This window comes from Pleurodeles waltl, chromosome 3_1 (genome assembly GCF_031143425.1).
Source record: "Pleurodeles waltl isolate 20211129_DDA chromosome 3_1, aPleWal1.hap1.20221129, whole genome shotgun sequence".
Classification (NCBI taxonomy): Eukaryota; Metazoa; Chordata; class Amphibia; order Caudata; family Salamandridae; genus Pleurodeles; species Pleurodeles waltl.
Window position 1 is genome coordinate 604,053,479 of NC_090440.1, and position 21,583 is coordinate 604,075,061.

At 44.2% G+C, this 21,583-nt stretch overlaps 1 protein-coding gene across 3 annotated transcripts in view; it reads left to right on the forward strand.

Moving 5' to 3' along the window:
• The window catches only part of KMT5B (lysine methyltransferase 5B), a 326,116-nt gene that overhangs the window by 215,887 nt on the left and 88,646 nt on the right, over positions 1 to 21,583 (forward strand). For all 3 annotated transcript variants that reach the window (XM_069223050.1, XM_069223048.1, XM_069223049.1), the window contains 2 exons: positions 5,092 to 5,111; positions 5,199 to 5,335. In XM_069223050.1, the coding sequence (XP_069079151.1) occupies positions 5,092 to 5,111; positions 5,199 to 5,335 (157 nt within the window). The remainder of the gene's footprint in view (positions 1 to 5,091; positions 5,112 to 5,198; positions 5,336 to 21,583) is intronic.

Here is a 21,583-nt window from a genome sequence, read left to right on the forward strand (position 1 = left end):
CCAGAGGACGTGGTGACACATGTTTATTTGACCTCAGTAAGGACAACAATCTTCTCCCCCGCTACAGCAGTCTCTAAGCCATGCTGATTTGACCTGCAGGTTGGGCACAGGATCAGATTTTTTCAACCCCTTCTGGAAACCTATCACCTCAGATCACTGGGTATTGCAGATCGTTCAAAAGGGCTATGCCTTGCCTTTCATTTTATCCCCCTGTACAAGGAAAAGTTTTGGCAGACCATGATACCATTCTCCTGCATGACATCAATCTACTCCTGGCCCTAACTAAACCATTGCTTGCCTTTCTAAGGCAGCCGCTGAAGCGAGGCATGGAATCAGGGGTAAGGTAAACTTTTGTACCTAAAGTGAAAAAAAGAAAAGGTGTTTCCAGTTAGAGCGATTGGCTCAAAAAGGTGTTTACTAAGTTTCACATACACTATACTTTTATATTAGAATTTGCAACCCACTATGGAAGACATTAATAAACATGGTATAATACTTGTACATATTTAAAGTGCTGGCAAGGCACCAATTGCGCATAATCACAGAAGGTTGCTAGAAATGCAGCCTTAAAAGAATACTTAGTTTCAGTTTCTAAAATAGGTTAAAGCAGCTTCCTTTTAGGTGCTTTTGCATGCGTGGAAAAAGGTCTTGAGTATGTCTTGGTGCTAAACTAAGGAATAAGCTTAATTTAAATAAGAATAGTTGCAGTGACTAAACTGCATTAAAATAAAATCTTAAAACAGGAGGTCATGCATGATCAGAGCCCAGAATTTACTATCTTAATTGTTGTCCTTGCTAGCAACTACAATGATTTTGTTGTTTTTAGTATTCCATTTTATAACTTTGCGCTATCCCGCTCCTGGAAAGCATAGGCTGTCTTGTTCCAATCACCTTTCAAACTAAGGAGTTTTGTTGATGTATATGTATGACAAAAAGGACTAACTGGGCGGGCAAGAGAACTGCATTATTGTTAAATAAACCAGAAGAGCAAGGTCCATCCTTCGAGCACCATATGTAATTGAACGAATCTGAATGGCTGGAAGTAAGGCTGCCTGGGCCTACCAGTCGAGAGAGGGAAGCCTTTCAGAGCATAGCCTTCGGTACCAGTTTTCTCTATGCGGCCAACTAAATACTTTGCTATAAAATATCAACCAGGGCCAGTAGACCCTTGCTATCTGTTGTTATTGCATGGTGTTTTAATATGTAGATGAGCATAGCTCATGTGCCAATCTCAGAACAAAGGGAACATATAAAATCCTCAAACAGAGGTGGGCTTCATTAGTGTTCTCCAGAATCGTAGCCGATGATGACAACAAGCTGTTGTGAAAATAAAGGTCGGCAAATGCCAGATTCAGAGTTTATTTCTTCAAAAGTGTAGTTTCAGTTGCTCACCTGATGGCCTCTGGTGTCCAGTGACAATGGAAATACTAGAATGAAGACGTCATGATACAATTAAGGCAGTCATAATTTTGACCAGATAAGAGTCTTAACAGGAGTGCAGATTTGACCTTTGAGGGAAACTTGACAATCTGTTCTGAGGCAGTAAGTACAAAAGATGTGACGATATTGGTGCCTGAGTCATTTGTGTGGAAAATGACAAAGCACATGGGTATAATTGTTGAAAACAGACACTTTAATGTTAGCACCATTACAGTGAAACAAGCTACGTGGAATCTCAGGCAGATCTTGTGAATTACCTGCAGTCAGAGAAGTACCATCTCGGTTGAAGAATTCTTAAATAATTTTAGTTTTGTGCTGTTTTGCAGGATGAGTAATAGCTATAAATAGAAATTATTATCATGGGTTTGTACCCAATTTGTTTTCTTTAATTTTTCACTTTAGTTAGAAGTCAATCTCTATTTGCATTCTTTTGATTTAAGCTAGCTCTTAAGAAAACTGAGGTTATTGGTACCTAATTTAATGTCAGCTCTCCCCGCACAATATTTGGAAAATAAAAGACCAATCATACCTGCACAACTTGGATTGATTCCCACTTTTCTTTACTTTAAAACAACTTTTTGTATATAATGTCAAAATAGTCTGTTTGCTGTATTATGCAGACCTTACGTTTCTAAATAGATACAATTTCCCTTTGTTGTGAAAGCCATTGTATAGTTCGCCCACCGGTCGGGATTCACTACATCGTGCCTGGCAGCAATAGCAGCACCTAATGATTTAGCTGACAGAACTATCCATTATAGCCATCACAAATGCTATATCAACATCAGAATGATGGAAAAACTGTCTATAGATTGTTTTTTAATAGCTATGATGTTGGTCCTATTAAATGTTAGTACTAGGTTAATTCTAAACATTATACGTACTGTTGCTGCTATAGTCACCCTGCCTTGCCCCAGCTTTACCCCAAACACATTTTTGTTGACGGTATATAATCGAGTATAATGTGAAAGTTTTCAGTATGCATTCAGTGATTAAAAAAAAAAAAATAAGCAGGAGGCCCCATTGAGCTAGCTTTTTGTGATTGTTAGTGTGAGCATTTGATAGTAGTTCCTTGAGGTAAAGGCTGCGCACTCATAAGCTCCTGCGTAGGGGCAGTAAAAGAAGTTACTAACAGACATAATGTTGGTAGTAAGCTGCAAGGTCATAGCCGGCACAAATGTAGGAACGGCAGGATTTGTAATCTCAGGTTTACCCAATATAGCGTTGTTGCAAGATTCCAAAGGTACTTGGTACTCAGTGATGTTTCAATGCACACAGGTTTCTATAGCTATTGTAAGCTCTTCCAACTTCTTCCCTGGTGCCTGAGACTACATTCTCTAACTTTCCTCTAGCCAGAATGTGAACAGGCCTACATTATGTGGCCCTCGTGCATGCATACATTTGGGGTCTGCACACTCATGCCTTGTTCTGTGCATTATTCGCAGAATAATTCCCAGAAACAATGCTTCTTTTCATGATTATATTTATGTAGTCTAATTTTTTAAAGTCTGATCAGACTTGCATAGTCTCCTCGTCTAGTGGAGTTTTCATTTCATGACAGTCCGATTGTAGAGCAGAGTTCAAGAGTTGGACCATATACTTCTACGGGGATTCCAGTACTCATGGTCGTGGCTTTTCGTTACACTCCCTTCTTAAGAACTATGTTGTGAAAGCACATGTTTTGCTTCAATCTTACTTTTTGCAAAAATCATTTCAGAAAAGTTGATGACGCATAAGGAGGGCCACTGGATTTATGCATTTGATAAGGACCAGATTATGCTGCAGGGGTGGATACATTTTGCGACAAAAAAGAAGGATAAGGTGGCACACTCTTTGATAGAATTACTTCATTTTGTTGTGTGTTCTCTTGTTAAGATTGGACAAAAGTTTCACCATACTAATACTACTTCAACACCCAAATACAGCAATAAGCAACTCAAAGGGGACCAGTAAACCTTTGTGAAGGGGTTTCCACTATACAGCAAGATGCATTACAGCGTTCTAAATAACATTTGAGCTAAAATGTTTTTTTGTTAGAATCTGTAGATTATGCAGTAGATGACAGATTATTTGCTAAATGCTGCAAACTGATAATTATACTGAGAAAAAAAAAGTCGGAGGATTGCATAAGTCGGTGGAACAGTATATAAGTAAGGGAACAACAAAACAATTTCACTGTGAAGCCACTTAAACTTTGAAAAATACTACTGATTTAGAAGCTATTTCTGATCTGACCTGCAGTCGCAGCCATGTCTCAACCAAGGAAGGAAGGAAAGCAAGGACTTGGGAGTACTACAATCATCATGGTTATGTATTTTTTATTTTTTCTGTTTTTCATCACTCTGTATAAGGTCTATCAGCCTTGGCTCCTTATACCAATTACGGTCAACAATCTGCATCTTACTCATTCCCTCCATTGTACTAGCCCACCAAAGGGTGAATGAATCAATACTGAGCATTTGCTTATGTCCAAGCCTAATGTGTTCTGTTAACATACCATCTCATGTGATAGCAGATGTTTTGAATTGTCTAAGAAAATAGAGCTTGCAAGCCATCTTTGTAGTCCTGTTTCAGTCTGACAGACTAGCACATAACGAGTGTTGCTAGTCTGCTACACCCTCCTCTCGCCTCATCCACCCACAGACCAATTCCTGCTCACCGCCCATCCCTCACAACCATCACCACTTCCTGCGGTTCTCCCACATCTCCGCACCCGATGTATGACTGAATCTACTCAACTGGCGATAGTGCTGCTAATCTTTACTACTAAGTCACTGGTCTTGGCCAAACAGGGTACGAGAGCCTGCATAAATTTAAAACGGAAAGACTATTGAGGCTCTTTAGCTATATTTAGGACAGGTGATGAAAATCCAGTTCAGTGATTGCATTACTGTTCAATAAGCCAGCAGAATGAAGTAGGCCCTTCATTATGCATTGTGTAATTGAATAGATCTGAATGGTGGAAGCTATATCCCACCTGTGCCTGCTAGTCAAGAAAGAGTGAAGCCTGCAGCACCATTTTCAATTGGCACATAATATGCTATCCAACTGGATTTGATACATAATATTCTATCAAATCCAATTGGTAGGTCCAACAAGACCAGTGATTGAAAACACATGCTATCCTGTCTTTGCAAGTTTAGACAACACAAATATGAGCATGAGTCCTGTACCAGTGTCAGGACAAAGAACCAAGGATCCTGGGAAATCCTGCAAACAATGGTGGGCTTCAATGTATTCATGCAGTTCTGAACATTTTAGCATAATTGTGGTAACTTTAATGTAGACATCATGGGCAATTACTCTCACGTGTTCAGAGTCCTTTTCACCTACATGATGCTAATCTTTTTCTGTGATGAGATAATCAAAGGCACATCTTGGCTCTTGTAAAGCAGCCACAGTTTTCTTGTCATAAATGTTATAGCAATCGGATTAAACCAACATTTACATTTTAGACTGTCTACAAATGCATATCTTTTGCGGGACTATTTGACTAAAACACCTATTTTGCTCTCGTAGATACATTTTTCAGTTTAGTAGTCAAGCTAACTCTTTTGGTGAAAGACTTATCTGAAACATGCACTGTATATTCGAATGTCTTCTGTGTCTGAATTTTACTGTTATTTATTTTACCTTTTCTTTCTTGTTTAGACTGCCGGCCAAACTGCAAGGTAAGCTTTATAAAGGAAACTTAAAAGCCATTTTATTCCCGTTTATTCACCTCCTGATTTAATTACACATAGATTTATTTTTTGCAGTTTGTTTCCACTGGCCGAGATACAGCATGTGTTAAGGCTCTTCGAGATATTGAACCTGGAGAAGAAATTTCTTGCTATTACGGTGATGGTTTTTTCGGGGAAAACAATGAATATTGTGAATGCTACACATGCGAAAGGTATATATTATAAAGTGTGTATGATTTTTGGTCTGAGGCTCAGTCTTAAAATGTTCAACATAAAACACCTGGAGGGCGCGGGGAGAACAGTATTGGATCAGTGGTCTTTATCTTGACATTATAGTTACTTCATCTACCCACTTTTTCTGCTTTACCCAAGGATCCATAGATGCAAGGTTTAATAAGGAACATTAATTTGTTTAGTCTGCAACTATTCTTACTTTATTTCCACCTCTTAAGCAATAAAGCCCCTTTTAGTCAGTACACAGTCATTCAGACTCAGTGTTGATGGTAAATTAAGACTTAAAAGTTTTTCTTATCATACTGCTTTCCTTGAGTCTTCATGAAAACCAGCAGTCACCGGTGGTTGGAGTGCCAGAATGGTCCACATTACACCAAGTATCTGTAAGTGTTGCTGTGTGAACCTTTTCTGGATTCACGTGGTATGCATTATTCCGCCAACTACTTGTAGCCTTTCTTCTATGTTGATTTTTTGTTTGTTTGGTGGGCGTTGGCAGAACACCATTTGGGTCTCTTTTGTGACCATAGATATACTTCCTCCGGATGTTTTTACCTTTGGTCACCATGTTCAGATTTTTTCTGCCTTTGGGTCTGGATGTTACCGAAGAGGGCTCCAACACAAAGAAAAGTTTTTGAAGAAAAGTGGAAGTTTTCGCAAGGTTTTGTACCGAAAAGCAGCTACTGAAGTAAAATCGTCAACGGGGAGCAGGAAAGGAGAAGGCAACAGACATTTGTGGGGGTTTAGTCATGAAGGAGAGGCGAGAATGCCCATCCAGGGGGCCTACAAGTCAGAGTAATGAAGTGCAGTTTTACAAGAACTGCTACCACAATACGCAGAGAAAGATAAATCAGACTTGTGATCTCAAAAACGGGCCTCGGGTCGAAACACTCACCACCTGTAGGCAGTAGCCTCCAAAAAAGTCACAAAGAAACCTCAAAGGAGGCTCCGCAGGGAGCAAGACTCTGAAAAAACCCAGAACGTCCAAGTACGAAGAGGTAAAAGATTTTACAGCGTCGATGATGCAGCAGTCAAAAGCCGGTCACCAAAGCTCGAAGACTGAACCATCTTCGAAGGAAGGTTCAACGTTGAAATCTAGGACCACAAGTCCCAAAAAACGGGAGGTCGAGATAGAGAAAAAAAAGAAAGAGACTTGAGGCCGAAACGTCGGCGCTCCCACAACAAAAGAAAGATTTCAACAAAAGCCTCAAGGATTCCCCATAAATTTCGGGCAAAAAGACACTCGGCAGAGATGGAGGTCGAAGAAATACAGGCCCCTTCAACACCTGAACTTTTGGAAGAAGAGGTGTTCTTTGATGAAGACCAGGAACAAGCAGACTTCTTACAGGCTTCTGATGAAGGGGAATATGGCGAACATCAATGGGAGGATGTGGAGACTTACTCACCAGAGGAGAATATCGAGCGGTACCCTTCAAAACCATCCCCGCAGACGACATCGGGATGTACAATATGGTGATAAAGAACGCAGTGGACAGGTTTAATGTCCAACTCGAGGAAGATAAGCTTAAACCTGTTTCCTTTTGGAAGCATTACTGCCGAGCCTAACAGGAAATCAGTTCCTTCCAGTCTTACCCAGTGTACTCGACCAAGGGAGAGAATCTTTTAAAGAACCGGCCACTTGTAGAGCAGTGACTCCTAGGGCAGAAAAGAAATATAAATACTCATCAAGAGAAGCACCGTATTTTAGGGCACAGTGCCTGTGGATTCCATTATTACTTCCAAAGCCACGAAAAGAGCAAATTTCCCATCCACTTTGGGCATCCACCAGAGAGAGAAAGCAAGAGGTTAGACCTCACGGGCGCAGAATGAAGCATAGTGTGGCAGTTCAGTGGCACATTGTGAATTCAAACACACTGCTCAAAAGGTATGCACATCAACAGTGGGAGGAGGTGGGAGAGTTGTTAAAAACCTCCCAGAGCAATACAAAAAGAGCAGCTCATCTAACAGAGTGAGAGAAAAAATTGCAAATGCATGCTGAAAGTCAGCACTAGACTGACTCAGCAGACACTTCGAGTAGACAAATGATGATGAGGATCACACTCTGGCAGCACTCATGACTGAGAATCTCTGGTTTTAAACCTGAAGTACTGGCAAATCTTATCATTACACCTTTTAACGGCAACAACTTTTTTGGAGTTCAAAAAAGATAACGAAACAGTCATGGGTGCATTACAGTTTCGAGGAGGAGTAAAAAGGGTCCAATTCATATCAAGTCACCCCACCTCGAAAGGTAGTTTTCAAACAGGGAGTTCACATCAGGCATGTCAAATTGGACAACAGGGCACCTCAACACAACATGGCTGGCACTACCAACAACAGGGCTGTGGCTTCTTTCGAGTAAGAACCAGAGGAAGGGGTCAGTCAAACAGAGGAGGTACAAACACTCCAAATGAGTGACTATATAAAGGAGAAAAAACGGGCACAAATAACAGTGTTTACAAATCATAACTTAAACCACACATCTCTAGTTAGGGTGGAAGACTAAAACATTTCCTCCAGGAGTGGAGGAAAATAACTTCAGACAAGTGGATACTAAACACAATACAATACAGATATTGCACAGAACTAAGTTTCCCAAAGTAAGGAGACCAACAGTAAAATTACACTCAAAAGTGGAAACAAGTCTACTTCTCATGGAAGTAGAAGAATTGTTGGACAAATGCAGTAAAACTGGTACCGAAACTACAAATCAATCCAAAACCAGATGGATAGTTACATCTAATTCTAGGCCTCAGGTTCTTAAACAGATTTTTAAAAAACAAAAATTCAATATGACTACTTTACAGAAAGTCTTACCACAAGTCCAAGAGGGAGATTTCATTGCAGCAGTAGACCTAAATGATGATTACTTGCACATCCCAATGAATGCAAAACACAAAAGATACCTAAAATTTGTAGTACAAAATACACACAATCAATTTACAGTACTAGCCTTTCGGATAAAGTCGGCACCAAGAGTGTGTACAAAATGACTCGCAGTAGTAGCAGCACATCTCAAAAGAATGGGAATATAAGTATATCGGGATCTGGGCCATATATAGAAAAATCATCCCCAGAGCAACATAAAAAGAAGATAAGGGGACTTTTTTTGCAACCAACTCCATCAGTAACAAACACATCAGACGCCTCTAATATGGGGTGGGGGGCACACATGGAGCTCCTAAGAGTGAGGGGTGTTTGGAGGGAGGAGGATGCAGTACTCCTGGAATTGAAAACAGTCTGGCTAGTACTCCAGGCGTTCCAAAAACACCTTTGAGGAAAAACATTCTTGATCCAAACAGGCAACACCACAACAATGTTTTACATCAGCAAACAGGAGTGACGCAATCTCCACCATTATCAAAGCTGGCTCAGCAACTCTAGAAATGGGCGATACAGAGAAATATAGAAATTCAGGCACTACATGTGCCAGGGAAAGGAAATGTGGAAGCAGGCAGGTTGAGCAGACAAGCCACATGCTCCCACAAGTGTGAACTCAAACAGACAATAGTACAGAAACTATTCAACAAATGAGGAACTCTAGCAAAAGACTTATTTGCAACACCCCAGGACAAGAGATGAAAGTTCTTTGACTCCAGATAATCACACATCAGTCTCTAGGGAATGCCCTCTCGATAAGTTAGTCAGGGACATTTGTATACGCTTTTCCACCAATCCCATTGTTGCACAAGGTACTCCACGAATGCAAGAGAAGTAAGATGACGTTGATATTATTTGCTCCTCCATGGGCAAGACGGACTTGGTGCTCTGAAATAATTCATTTAGCTCAAGGAAGAGTCCTGAGACTACCCAGCCATCAGGATCTGTTGTCAATGGAAGGGGGGAAAGTGTTACACTCAGAGCCAGAATCGTTAAACTTAGTAGTCTGGCTCCTGAAGACTTAGAGTTTGGACATTTATAACTACCAAAAAGACAAAGGCGGTCCTAAAGGAAGCAAGAAAACTAGTAGCAAGAAAGTGTTATTTAGCAAAATGGAAAATGTTCTCATTTTGGTGTGTAAAGAAAGGATTGTGTCCAAAAGAACACAAGGGAAAAACAGTTCTAAAATACCTAACATCTCTTTCAAGAGAGACGTACGTATGAAGGTACATCTAGCTGCAATAATAGCACATACAAGGGGTAATCCAGGAGACGTTTGTTCACAGAACCCTTAGTGAAAAGATTCTTAGAGGGAGCAAAGACAATAGCACCACCAAGAAAAATGTCAGCACCAGGATGGAACCTTGATGTGATACTAACACAGCTCATGGTGGCACCATTCACATTCTATACACAAAGCTACTCGCAAATGTTAATTTCTAAAACAGCTTTTCTGGTACCAATTATAGGAAGCTGGCATGTGTGTGGTGAGCACATGTGGTGTTATCACCCTATTCCAGGTCCAGGTATCACCTATTAGTGAGGTATAGTCAGGGTCTAGTAAGCCAGACTCTCTAGGGGTAGCTGTGGATGAGCAGCAAAGGCTTATTTAGGATTCATGAAAAGCTCAAGCAATACCTCTCATAGTCACACAGCACTTACAGACTTGAAAGAACCACACAGTGTTACAAAAATAAAGGTACTTTATTTTAGTGACACAAATACTAAAATACTATATAGGCAATTCTCTCCTAGCAGGTGAGTAAACACACTGTTATATGCACCTTAGTTGTCGGGAATGAGCATAAAATGTAATAGAAAACAGTGCAATAACAATAGACAATAGTGACCCTAGGAGGAGCCCAAACCATATACTAAAAAAATGGAATGCGAATGATGTACCCCCACCCAGGTAAGTGGAATCTGTAGAGAGGAGCTGGAGGAAGTAGGAACCCCAAAAGGTAAGTACCAGAGTGCCCCCCAGCGACCAGGAGAAAAGAGGTAAGTACCTGGTTTTTCCCAAACCCACAGAGAAACTTTGTGAAAGGACTGTGCAAGACTGCAAGAAACAGAAGATGGATCCAGACAGAAGAGGACCTGCAAATGAAGTTTGCAGTTGGCGTGTCCAGTTGAGGCAGGAGGAACTACCCACCCTTCTGAAGATGCAGGACCAAGTCAACGGTGAAAACCAGGAGTCGGCTTTGCAGCACAGGAGCAGAGGAAGAGTTCCAGAACTGATACAGTCGATGTCCCACATCTGAAGAAGAGTTGCAGTCCGTCAGTGGTGTGGAAAAACCACCAACAAGCCTTAGCAAAGGCAAGAGTTGCAGAAGAGGAGTTGCAGAGCTGCCGGGCACCAGGAATGTCCGAGGGGACTCAACACAAGGTGGGAAGTCCTACACGTCCCCCAGCAGTAAGGAGAGCAAGAAGTTGTGGATGCAGCCCCCACAGGCAACTCACAGGCACAGGAGTCGCAGTAAGGCCCACTCAGCACACCTAGAAAGGAGTCCCATGTCGTTGGAGCAGCAGACAGGAGACCACGAGTTGAAGGGAAGAGTGCTGTAGGCTGGAGCTACACGGAGCCTGAAGATCCCTCTGAAGTAGAGCCACCAAGACTTGGTAGCTGCAAGAGTCGCGGGGCACAGGGGTGTACCATCCTGCAAGGAGAGGCAGAGTGTCACCACCTCCAGGGTTAGACAGCTGATAGAGTGGACCAAGGGGACCACTCAAGACCATCACCTGTGTTGCAGGATCCATGCATGGGAGACGACCCGCACAGCCGGTTGTCGTTGTGTTGGTATCTGCGGAAGCAGGGAAGTGACTCCCTGACTCCAAGGGAGATTCCTCCTTGCTTCTTGGTGCAGACCGAAGACTTGCCGCCCTCAGAAGATGCACAGCCAGGGAAATGTTGCAGTTGCTGGAAGGAGACAGAGAAACAATGTTGGACATCGAATTCGTTGCTGCAGCTGCAGATTGCAGGGTCCTGTGAAGTCCAGTTGCAGTTCCATTGGCAATAAGTTGAAGTAAACATTGCAGAGGAGTCCTGCTGGAATCTTGCACGTCCAATCTGAGGACCCACACAAGAGGGAGACCCTAAATAGCACTGGAAGGGGCATTGGTCACTTAGCAAGGTGACCACTTATTAGGATGGGGCTCATCTGCCTGACCTGGCCACTCAGGTGCTCCCAGAGGCCTCTTCCCACCTTGGATGCAAGATGGCAGAGCCAAGTGGCTACCTGGAGAAGCTCTGGGCAGGGGTGATGATGGACAGGGGAGTTGTAACTCCCCTTTCCATTGTCCAGTTTCAAGCCAGAGCAGGGACTGGAGGTCCCTGAAACGGTACAGACTGGTTTATGCAGGGAGGACACAGAATGGCCCTTCAAAGCATACCAGTGGCTTGGGGAGGCCACCGCTCCCAAGCTATGTAACACCTATTTCCAAAGGGAGAGGGCGTTGCCTCCCTCTCCCAAAGGAAATCCTTTGTTCTGTCTCCTGGGCTTGAGCTGCTCAAGCAGCAGAAGGGCATAAACGCGTCTGTAGGATGGCAGCAGTGTCGGCTGCCTGGGAAAACACTGCAAACTGGTAGGAGCAAAGGTGGGGGTCCTTTAAGGAGCCCCCAGAGTGCATGGAATCATACAACCAATACTGGCAACAGTATCTGGGTATGATTCCGGCATGTTTGAAACCAAACATGCCCAGGTTCGGAGTTCCCATTATGTACCTAGTCATAGGTAGTGACCTATGTCCAGTACATGGGAAAAATGGCTTCCCTGCACTCAAGAAGTCCAGGGAAATGGAGCTGGAGTTCTTGGGGCACCTATGCTCAAGCAAGGGTGCCCTTACACACAGGTACTTGAACCCTGCCCTCTGGGCTAGGAGGGCCTGCCATAGGGGTGACTTACAATGACCTGGTGCAGTGACCTGAAGTGAATAGGGGGCATGTACCCTTTCACGTAGGCTGCAATAGCAGGCATGCAGACACACTTTGCATGGGCTCCCATGGGTGGCATAATACATGTTGCAGCCCATGGAGAACCCGTGGTTCCCCAATGCCCTCGGTACCTAGGTATCATATACCAGGGACTTAAATGGGGGCACCAGTATGCCAATTGTGGGGTGTAAAAAGTTAGGGACAACCAAATCCAGAGGGAGAGAGCACAGTTACTGGGGTCCTGGTTAGCAGGACACCAGTAACACACTCAAACACACTGACATCAGACAAAATGGGGGTAATCATGCCAAAAGAACAGGGTACTTTCCTACAGCAACTACTTTTGTTACGTAGAATGAGCATGTTACTCACACTACAGGAACCATATTTCCACATTTAACAAAGATTAGATGGTCATGAGAACAGACCCACAATTTCTACCAAAGTAAGTATCTCAGTTCCATATGAACCAAAATGCGCAAATACCAAGTTTCTTTCACAACCCGAAGACACAAGTGGAAAGAACCCTACATACATTGGACGCAAGAAGGTCAGTGATACTACATTAAAAAGACAAAATCACACCATAAAACTCAATGATTATTTGTGTCTTTTGCAGACAGTTACCTGGGGAAACAAGTAACAAAAAAACACTTTAGCTAGATGGATTGTAAAACAATGATATTGTGTCGCAAAAATGCAGGAGAAACTATCCAAGGAACAACAAAGCTCATTTAACCAGGAAAAAAGTTGCAATTACCTTTTTAGCAAATACCCTATTACAATAAATATGCAGGGCAGCAACATGGTCATCTATACGCACGTTTAGTAAACATTACAGGGAGTGCAGAATTATTAGGCAAGTTGTATTTTTGAGGATTAATTTTATTATTGAACAACAACCATGCTCTCAATGAACCCAAAAAACTCATTAATATCAAAGCTGAATATTTTTGGAAGTAGTTTTTAGTTTGTTTTTAGTTTTAGCTATGTTAGGGGGATATCTGTCTGTGCAGGTGACTATTACTGTGCATAATTATTAGGCAACTTAACAAAAAAAAATATATACCCATTTCAATTATTTATTATTACCAGTGAAACCAATAAAACATCTCAACATTCACAAATATAAATTTCTGACATTCAAAAACAAAACAAAAACAAATCCGTGACCAATATAGCCACCTTTCTTTGCAAGGACACTCAAAAGCCTGCCATCCATGGATTCTGTCAGTGTTTTGATCTGTTCACCATCAACATTGCGTGCAGCAGCAACCACAGCCTCCCAGACACTGTTCAGAGAGGTGTACTGTTTTCCCTCCTTGTAAATCTCACATTTGATGATGGACCACAGGTTCTCAATGGGGTTCAGATCAGGTGAACAAGGAGGCCATGTCATTAGATTTCCTTCTTTTATACCCTTTCTTGCCAGCCACGCTGTGGAGTACTTGGACGCGTGTGATGGAGCATTGTCCTGCATGAAAATCATGTTTTTCTTGAAGGATGCAGACTTCTTCCTGTACCACTGCTTGAAGAAGGTGTCTTCCAGGAACTGGCAGTAGGACTGGGAGTTGAGCTTGACTCCATCCTCAACCCGAAAAGGCCCCACAAGCTCATCTTTGATGATACCAGCCCAAACCAGTACTCCACCTCCACCTTGCTGGCGTCTGAGTCGGACTGGAGCTCTCTGCCCTTTACCAATCCAGCCACGGGCCCATCCATCTGGCCCATCAAGACTCACTCTCATTTCATCAGTCCATAAAACCTTAGAAAAATCAGTCTTGAGATATTTCTTGGCCCAGTCTTGACGTTTCAGCTTGTGTGTCTTGTTCAGTGGTGGTCGTCTTTCAGCCTTTCTTACCTTGGCCATGTCTCTGAGTATTGCACACCTTGTGCTTTTGGGCACTCCAGTGATGTTGCAGCCCAAACTGGTGGCAAGTGGCATCGTGGCAGCTGCACGTTTGACTTTTCTCAGTTTATGGGCAGTTATTTTGCGCCTTGGTTTTTCCACACGCTTCTTGCGACCCTGTTGACTATTTTGAATGAAACGCTTGATTGTTCGATGATCACGCTTCAGAAGCTTTGCAATTTTAAGAGTGCTGCATCCCTCTGCAAGATATCTCACTATTTTTGACTTTTCTGAGCCTGTCAAGTCCTTCTTTTGACCCATTTTGCCAAAGGAAAGGAAGTTGCCTAATAATTATGCACACCTGATATAGGGTGTTGATGTCATTAGACCACACCCCTTCTCATTACAGAGATGCACATCACCTAATATGCTTAATTGGTAGTAGGCCTTCGAGCCTATACAGCTTGGAGTAAGACAACATGCATAAAGAGGATGATGTGGTCAAAATACTCATTTGCCTAATAATTCTGCACTCCCTGTATTGTATTGATATTCAAATGAACAAGAAAGCACAAGTTGGACAAAAGGTTCTACTACATCTATTTTCAAATCAGGTTCCATCTTCAACCCAATCACCACAAGAATAAATACTGCTTTAAAATTGGTGCACAGCACGTGAATCCAGAGAATCTGAATGCTGCAAAACAAAACGTTTCTTAACTGTAGGTGTAGTTTTGCAGCTTGAAGAATTTTCTGGATTCACAGGCGACCCACCCACCTCCACCATGAAGATGGAGAAAAAAAAGAAAAATAATCTGAATATGCTGACCAATGGTGAGAACATCCGGAAGAAGTAGGACTACATCACAAAGGGGGCACCAAATGGTGTTCCGTCGACGGCCACCAACAAACAAAAAATCAACATAGAAGAATATAAACAGTGGAGAATTCCAGACCCAACCACTAGATGGAGGATTAACGTACAGCATGTGAATGCAGAAAATTCTTTAAGCTGCAAATCTACACCAACAGGTAAGAAACTTTTCGTTCTGTTGATCGTTCTACCACAAATGTAAGGGTTTTGAAGCTAGTCATTTCCTCCCACGTGATTTTATACCTTCTTTTAGAAAAAGAGCAAGGTATTGTATCTCTTGAAATCTATTTCATTTAGATGAAATGACAAAATGGTGAATACCAGCCTGATGACCCCAGGCTGATAAATCTCCCTTTTGGAGAATCATTTCATTTATGAAAAAAACATTTCCATGTAAATATGACAGGTTTCACAGAAAAATATACAAGGCCAGGTATGAAGTACCAGCCCCAGTATACACATCTAAAAATCTTATTGCAATTCCTTGCATTTTTGTGATAGTGAGCCTAAAAAATGAAAATGGACAGTAGGAGGATAAAATGAATTATGGGTCCTGGTTGTCTTTAACAGCAGCTCCAATGGAACACAGTGTGAATATTCCACCATAGCGACAACTGCAACCACAGCGTTAGCATGCGTAGTCCAGTCTTGGACATCCATCAGGCAGCAACATGGGCATCCTTGCACACATTCACCAAACACTACTGCCTGGACAGTTAAGTCCTGAGGGACGAGTACTTTGCCAGTTCGGTCCTGCAGAATCAAGGGATCCCAAACCTGGTGCCACCAGGAGATTGGTGACCCCCTCTGAAGTTTAGGGAGTTCCTCTTGCCCTTAACACATGACATTCCCCTGCCAGGTCACTTGTGGCAAAGCAAAACCTGGGACAGGCTTGTCCCACATTTTCACTGGCCCCACATGTCAGAAGACACAAAGGAGTTTTGTCGATCCTGTCAAGCCAGTGGCAAGACAGGTGGCACCCCAAAGGCCCCCTTAACTCCACTTCCTGTAGTTTGGGTTCTCTTTGAGAGGGTTGGGGTGGATATTGATGGCCCCCTAGACCCTCCAACAGCCTCGGGGAACAGGCTTATACTGGTGGTTGTGGACCATGCCACCAGGTACCCAGAGGCATTCCTCTTAGGACCACTACAGCTCCTGCAGTGGCCAAAGCCCTTCTTGGTATCTTCTTAAGAGTGGGTTTTCTTAAAGAGGTGGTATTAGACAGAGGTGCAAACTTCATGTATGCTTACTTAAAAGCCATGTGGAATGAATGTGGTGTGACTTACAAGTTCACCACTCCTTACCACCCCCAAACAAATGGCTTAGTAGAGAGATTTAACAAAACTGTAAAGGGCATGATCATGAGACTCTGATTAACTCAGAAGATGGGATGTGCTACTGCCATGCCTCCTCTTCATCTATAGAGAGGTCCCTCAGAAGGGTGTGGGCTACAGCCCTTTTGAACTTCTGTTTGGGCACCCTGTTAGGTGGTCACCTCACTTAGATGTGTCAGTGCGCTTCAAGTATTATCCCTCGAAGAACCTTTCTTCCATGTACATAGGGATAGGGTTGTCCTCTGCACCAACCCCAAATGTCTCCGTACGGCAATGTCACTTCCACCTTAGTCTATTGACGTTTCAGTTTTTCCCCACATCGTGATTCAGTTGCGGAACTGGTTCTCCATACTTTGAATTTAAAACAAGACCTCATGTACTACTTTGATAGAACCAAACAATTTAGAAAGATACAACAACTTTTGCTGCTTTCTCCAAACCGCATAAAGGGAACACTCTTTCCAAGTCAGGCATTGCCAGATGGATAGGTAAATGCATCCAGACATGCTATGCTAAAGACAGGAAGACTCTACCCACTTCTTCTATAAAAAACTGTATTCTGAAGAAAGAAGCCTCTATGGCCTACCTGGGAAACATCCCAATAGCTGATATATGCAAAGCTTATACTTGGTCCACGCCACACACTTTCACAAAACATTACTGTGTGGCCGTCCAAGCCCGCCAACAAGCTAATGTTTGCCAGGAAGTTCTTCATACACTCTTTCAATCTACTGCAACACCCGCGGGCTAGCCACCACTTTTTGAGGGAAACGCTTTGCAGTCTGTGGACAGCATGTGTTTGTACTGCCACATATTCCTTAAACAGAACATTTTATTTACCTTGTAAGCATCTGTTTGTGGCATGTAGTGCTATAGATTCACATGTGTCTACCCTCCTCTCTAGATGCATGTGGCTGTTGCAGTGTTTCTTACTTTCTCTTCTTATGCATGGACATCTCTTTATATATCTGTAGGAAAATGGCCCTTGTTGCAGTTACCCCCCCCCCCCCCCCCCCCACACACACACACACACACACACTTTTTGCCTGAAATTGATGCTGACTTGACTGTGTGCTGGGACCCTGCTAACCAGGCCCCAGCACCAGTGTTCTTTCACTCAAAATGTACCATTGTTTCCACAGTTGGTACACCCCTGGCATACAGATAAGTCCCTTGTAAAAGGTACCAGTGGTACCAATGGCCCTGTGACCAGGGAAGGTCCCTAAGTGCTGCAGCATGTGTTGTTTCTCCCTAAGGGACCCCTCAACTAACACACTGCCATTTCAGGTTGTGTGTGTTGTTGCGGAGAAAAAGACAGTCGACATGGCATCCCCCTCAGGATGGGATGCACCCAAAACACTGCCTGTGGCATAGGTAAGTCACCCCTCTAGCAGGGCTTGAAGCTCTAAGGCAGGGGCCACTATACCACAGGTGAGGGCATAGCTGCATGAGCAATATGCCCCTGCAGTGTCCAAGTCCATTCTTAGACATTGTTAGTACAGTGTGGCCATATTAAGCATATGGTCTGGGAGTTTCTCAAAACAAACTCAACAGTTCCATAATGGCTACACTGAATACTGGGAAGTTCAACGTCTCAGAATAATAAACCCACACTGATGCCAGTGTTGGATTTATTAAAAAATGCACACAGGAAGCATCTTAGAGATGCCCCCTGTATTTTACCCAATCATCTAGTGTAGGACTGACTGGTCTGTGCCACCTGCCATTACCAGACGAGTTTCTGACCCCCTGAGTTGAGAGCCTTTGTGTTCCCTGAGGCCATAAACAAAACCTGCAATGGGTGGAGGTGCTTCACACCTGCCCCTGCAAGAACTGTAACACCTAGCGGTGAGCCTCAAAGGCTGAGGCTTCGTGTTACAATGCCCCAGGGCACTCCAGCTAGTGGCAGCCCCTGGACAAAACCCCACTTTTGGCTGCAAGTCCAGAGGGATAATTAGAAAAAACAAGAAGTCACCACTTCAGCCAGGACCACCCCTAAGGTGTCCAGAGATGAGGTAACCCCCTCCTTGCAGAATCTTCCATCTTGGTTTGGAGGATCAGGGCCAATAGGGATAGGAATGTGCTCCCCTCCCCAAAGGGAGTGAGCACAAGGAGGGTGTAGCCACCCGCAGGGACAGTAGCCATTGGCTAATGCCCTCTGACCCCTAAAACGCCCCTAAATCTTGTATTTAAGGTCTCCCTGAACCAAGCTAGTCAGATTCCTGATGACCTCACAAGAAGGACTGCTTAGCTGAAACCCCAGCAGAGAAGGAAAGGAGACAGCAACTGACTTGGCCCCAGCCCTACTGGCCTGGCTCCTGCTTCAAAGAAGCCGCAAAAGAAGAAGCAACGCGTTCTGAAGGACCAGTGACCTCTGAAAAGCCTCCAGGGGACTGCCTGCCTCACCAAGGACCAAGAAACACCCGTGGACAGCGGACCTGTCCAACAAGAAGACAAATAAACCAAATCTTAAAGGGACTCCCTCCTCACTCCAGAAGCGTGAGTCCAAAACTACTCTGCTCCCGACGCCCCGGCCCGTGTACAGAGAAACCAACTAGCCAGAGAGGATCCCCAGGCAATTCTGACTACGTGTCCACCCTGGACTCACCTCTCCAGAACCCCACGACTACGCCTACAGAGGGAATCCCGAGGACCCCCCTGACCACGACTGCCTGGGACGAAGATACCCGTTGCCTGGAGCAGCACTGCACCCGCAGCCCCCAGGCCAGAGAGAAACTGACCACCGGTGCAGAAACGACCAGCAGGCGGCCTTCACCCTTGCCCAGTTGGTGTCTTGCCCGAGAAGCCCCCCTGTGCCCTGCCTACAGCGCCTAAGTGACCCTTGGGTCCCTCCATAGAGCTCCATTGGGAACCCGATGCCCTGTTTGCACACTGCACCCGGCCGCCCCTGTGCTGCTGAGGGTGTGGTTTTTGTGGCTACTTGGGACCCTCCAGTGCTCCTTCAAACCCCCTTGGTCTGCCCTCCGACAAAGCAGGTACTTACCTGCAAACAGACTGGAACCGGAGTACCCCCTGTCTCCATTGGCACCCACGTTATTTTGGCTCCTGTTTTACCTCTGCACCTAACTGGCCCCGTGTTGCTGGTGCTGGGTGTTTGAGATTACCTTGAACCCCCAACGGTGGGCTACCTATGCCCCAGAGACTGAACCCGTAAATTTGTTACTTACCTCAAAAACTGTACTTTACTTACCTCCCCCAGGAACTGTTGAAAATTTCTCTGTGTCCACTTTTAAATAGCATTTTGCCATTTTAAAGAAAACTGTGTACATTGTTGATTCCATTCAAAGTTCTAAGTATTACTATGCCTTTCATTTAATGTACTTACCTGCTAAATGAATCGTGTGGTCCTAGAAATAAATTGAGATAATATTTTTCTATATAAATTCCTATTGGTCTGGAGTTAAGTCATTGAGTGTGTGTTTCTTCTATTGCTTGTGTGTGTACAACAAATGCTTAACACTGCCCTCTGATAAGCCTAACTGCTCGACCCCACTACCACAAATAGAGCATTAGTATAATCTATTATTGCCTCTGTGAAGCCTCTTGGGGAACCCGTGGACTCTGTGCACACATATCTCATTTTGATATAGAGTATACAGAGCCAACTTCCTACAATATCGCTTCGCTTCACATTCCATCCTCACGCGCCATGCAGGAAAATAATCTAACAATGAGGTTGGTGACCATGTGCATTATTGCCAAGAGGAGGAGTCACAGTACATTGTGACTTGAAAGACTTTTTCAAAGAAAAACAACTTGTACACATCCGGACCCAGCACTAGATGGCAGGAGTATGCACACATGTGAATTTACAGCACTGCATGGCACGAATAGATGCTTACAGGGTAAATAACATTTTCCTTTTTCTTTCTATACACCAAACTTAAACTACATAAAGATTAGAAATTCTGAAGTTATAGTTATCTTACATTTATCATTTACACACTACACTATAATTAGCGCACCTCCATACACAGTGTAATGAACTCTATAGCCACACTACCTGAACTATAACTCCTCGCTCGCTCAACCATATATTGTGTTTTCACAAGTTGTCATTTACAATGTCGTAAGTATAGGTTCGATGGCATCTGTCGCTGTAGATACGCATGTTCTGCAATAGCTCGCCATCTGGTGTTGGGCCGGAGTGTTACAAGTTGTTTTTCTTCGAAGAAGTCTTTCGAGTCACGGGACCGAGTGACTCCTCCTTTTGTCTCCATTGTGCATGGGCGTCGACTCCATCTTCGATTGTTTTTTTTCCGCCATCGGGTTCGGACGTGTTCCTGTCGCTCCGAGTTTCGGAACGGTAAAAATAGTTAATTTCGGAAGATTTTCGTCGGTATTGTTGCGTTCGGGATCGGCGTACTTAGATTCAACACCGCATCGAAGATCGAAGAGCTCCGGTGCCCTTCTGGGTAGTTTTTTCGATCCTCCGTCGGGGCCTGGTCGGCCCGACCGCGTGCTGAGGAACGCCGATGGAACGGACCCCGTTCCGTTTCTGCCCCAAAGGCCACAATAAATACCCCTACACAGACCAACACTTGGTCTGCAACCTGTGCCTGTCACCTGAGCACAGCGAAGACACCTGCGAGGCCTGTTGTGCGTTCCGGTCCCGAAAAACACTCCGAGACCGTCGAGCCAGAAGACTTCAAATGGCGTCCGCACCGACAGCCCAACGGGAGTTCGAGGAACAGGAAGAAGAAGGTACCTTCTCGATCCAAGACTCAGACTCCGAAGGATTCGACGACACACAAACCGTGAGTAAGACGTCGAAAACCACACAAAGAAACATTTACAAGGCCCAGGGGACGCCACTGCCACCAGGCCATGGCTCCACCCATAAATTCGGTGACCGACTGTCGGCACCGAAAAAGGCCCAAACAGTGCCGAGATCGTCCGACTCCGGTCGAGACACCGGCACGCAGCCTTCTCGGGACCGAGAAAGTGCTGGAGACAAGCCTCGACACCGAGATGCCGGTGTGGACACGGCTCGACGCCGAGACAGCGGCACCGAAACAGATCGACGCCGAGAGGTTTCGGCCCCGAAAAGGAAAAAAGTCACCTCGGAGCCAAAAAAACACGCAGACAAAGTTTCGACGCCGAAACAAACTGCAAGCGACCCAGCTTCAGGCTCTTATACAGAAGAGCACTCGCTAACCTCCCAAATGCAAAAGCATAGGTTTGAGGAAGAGCTACAAGCAACTGATGTGGACCATACGCAAAAGCGTATCTTCATTCAGCAGGGGACAGGAAAAATAAGCACCCTTCCCCCCATTAGGAGAAAGAGAAGGTTGGAGTTCCAGACGGAACAAGCACCACAACCAAAAGTGGTTAAAAGAA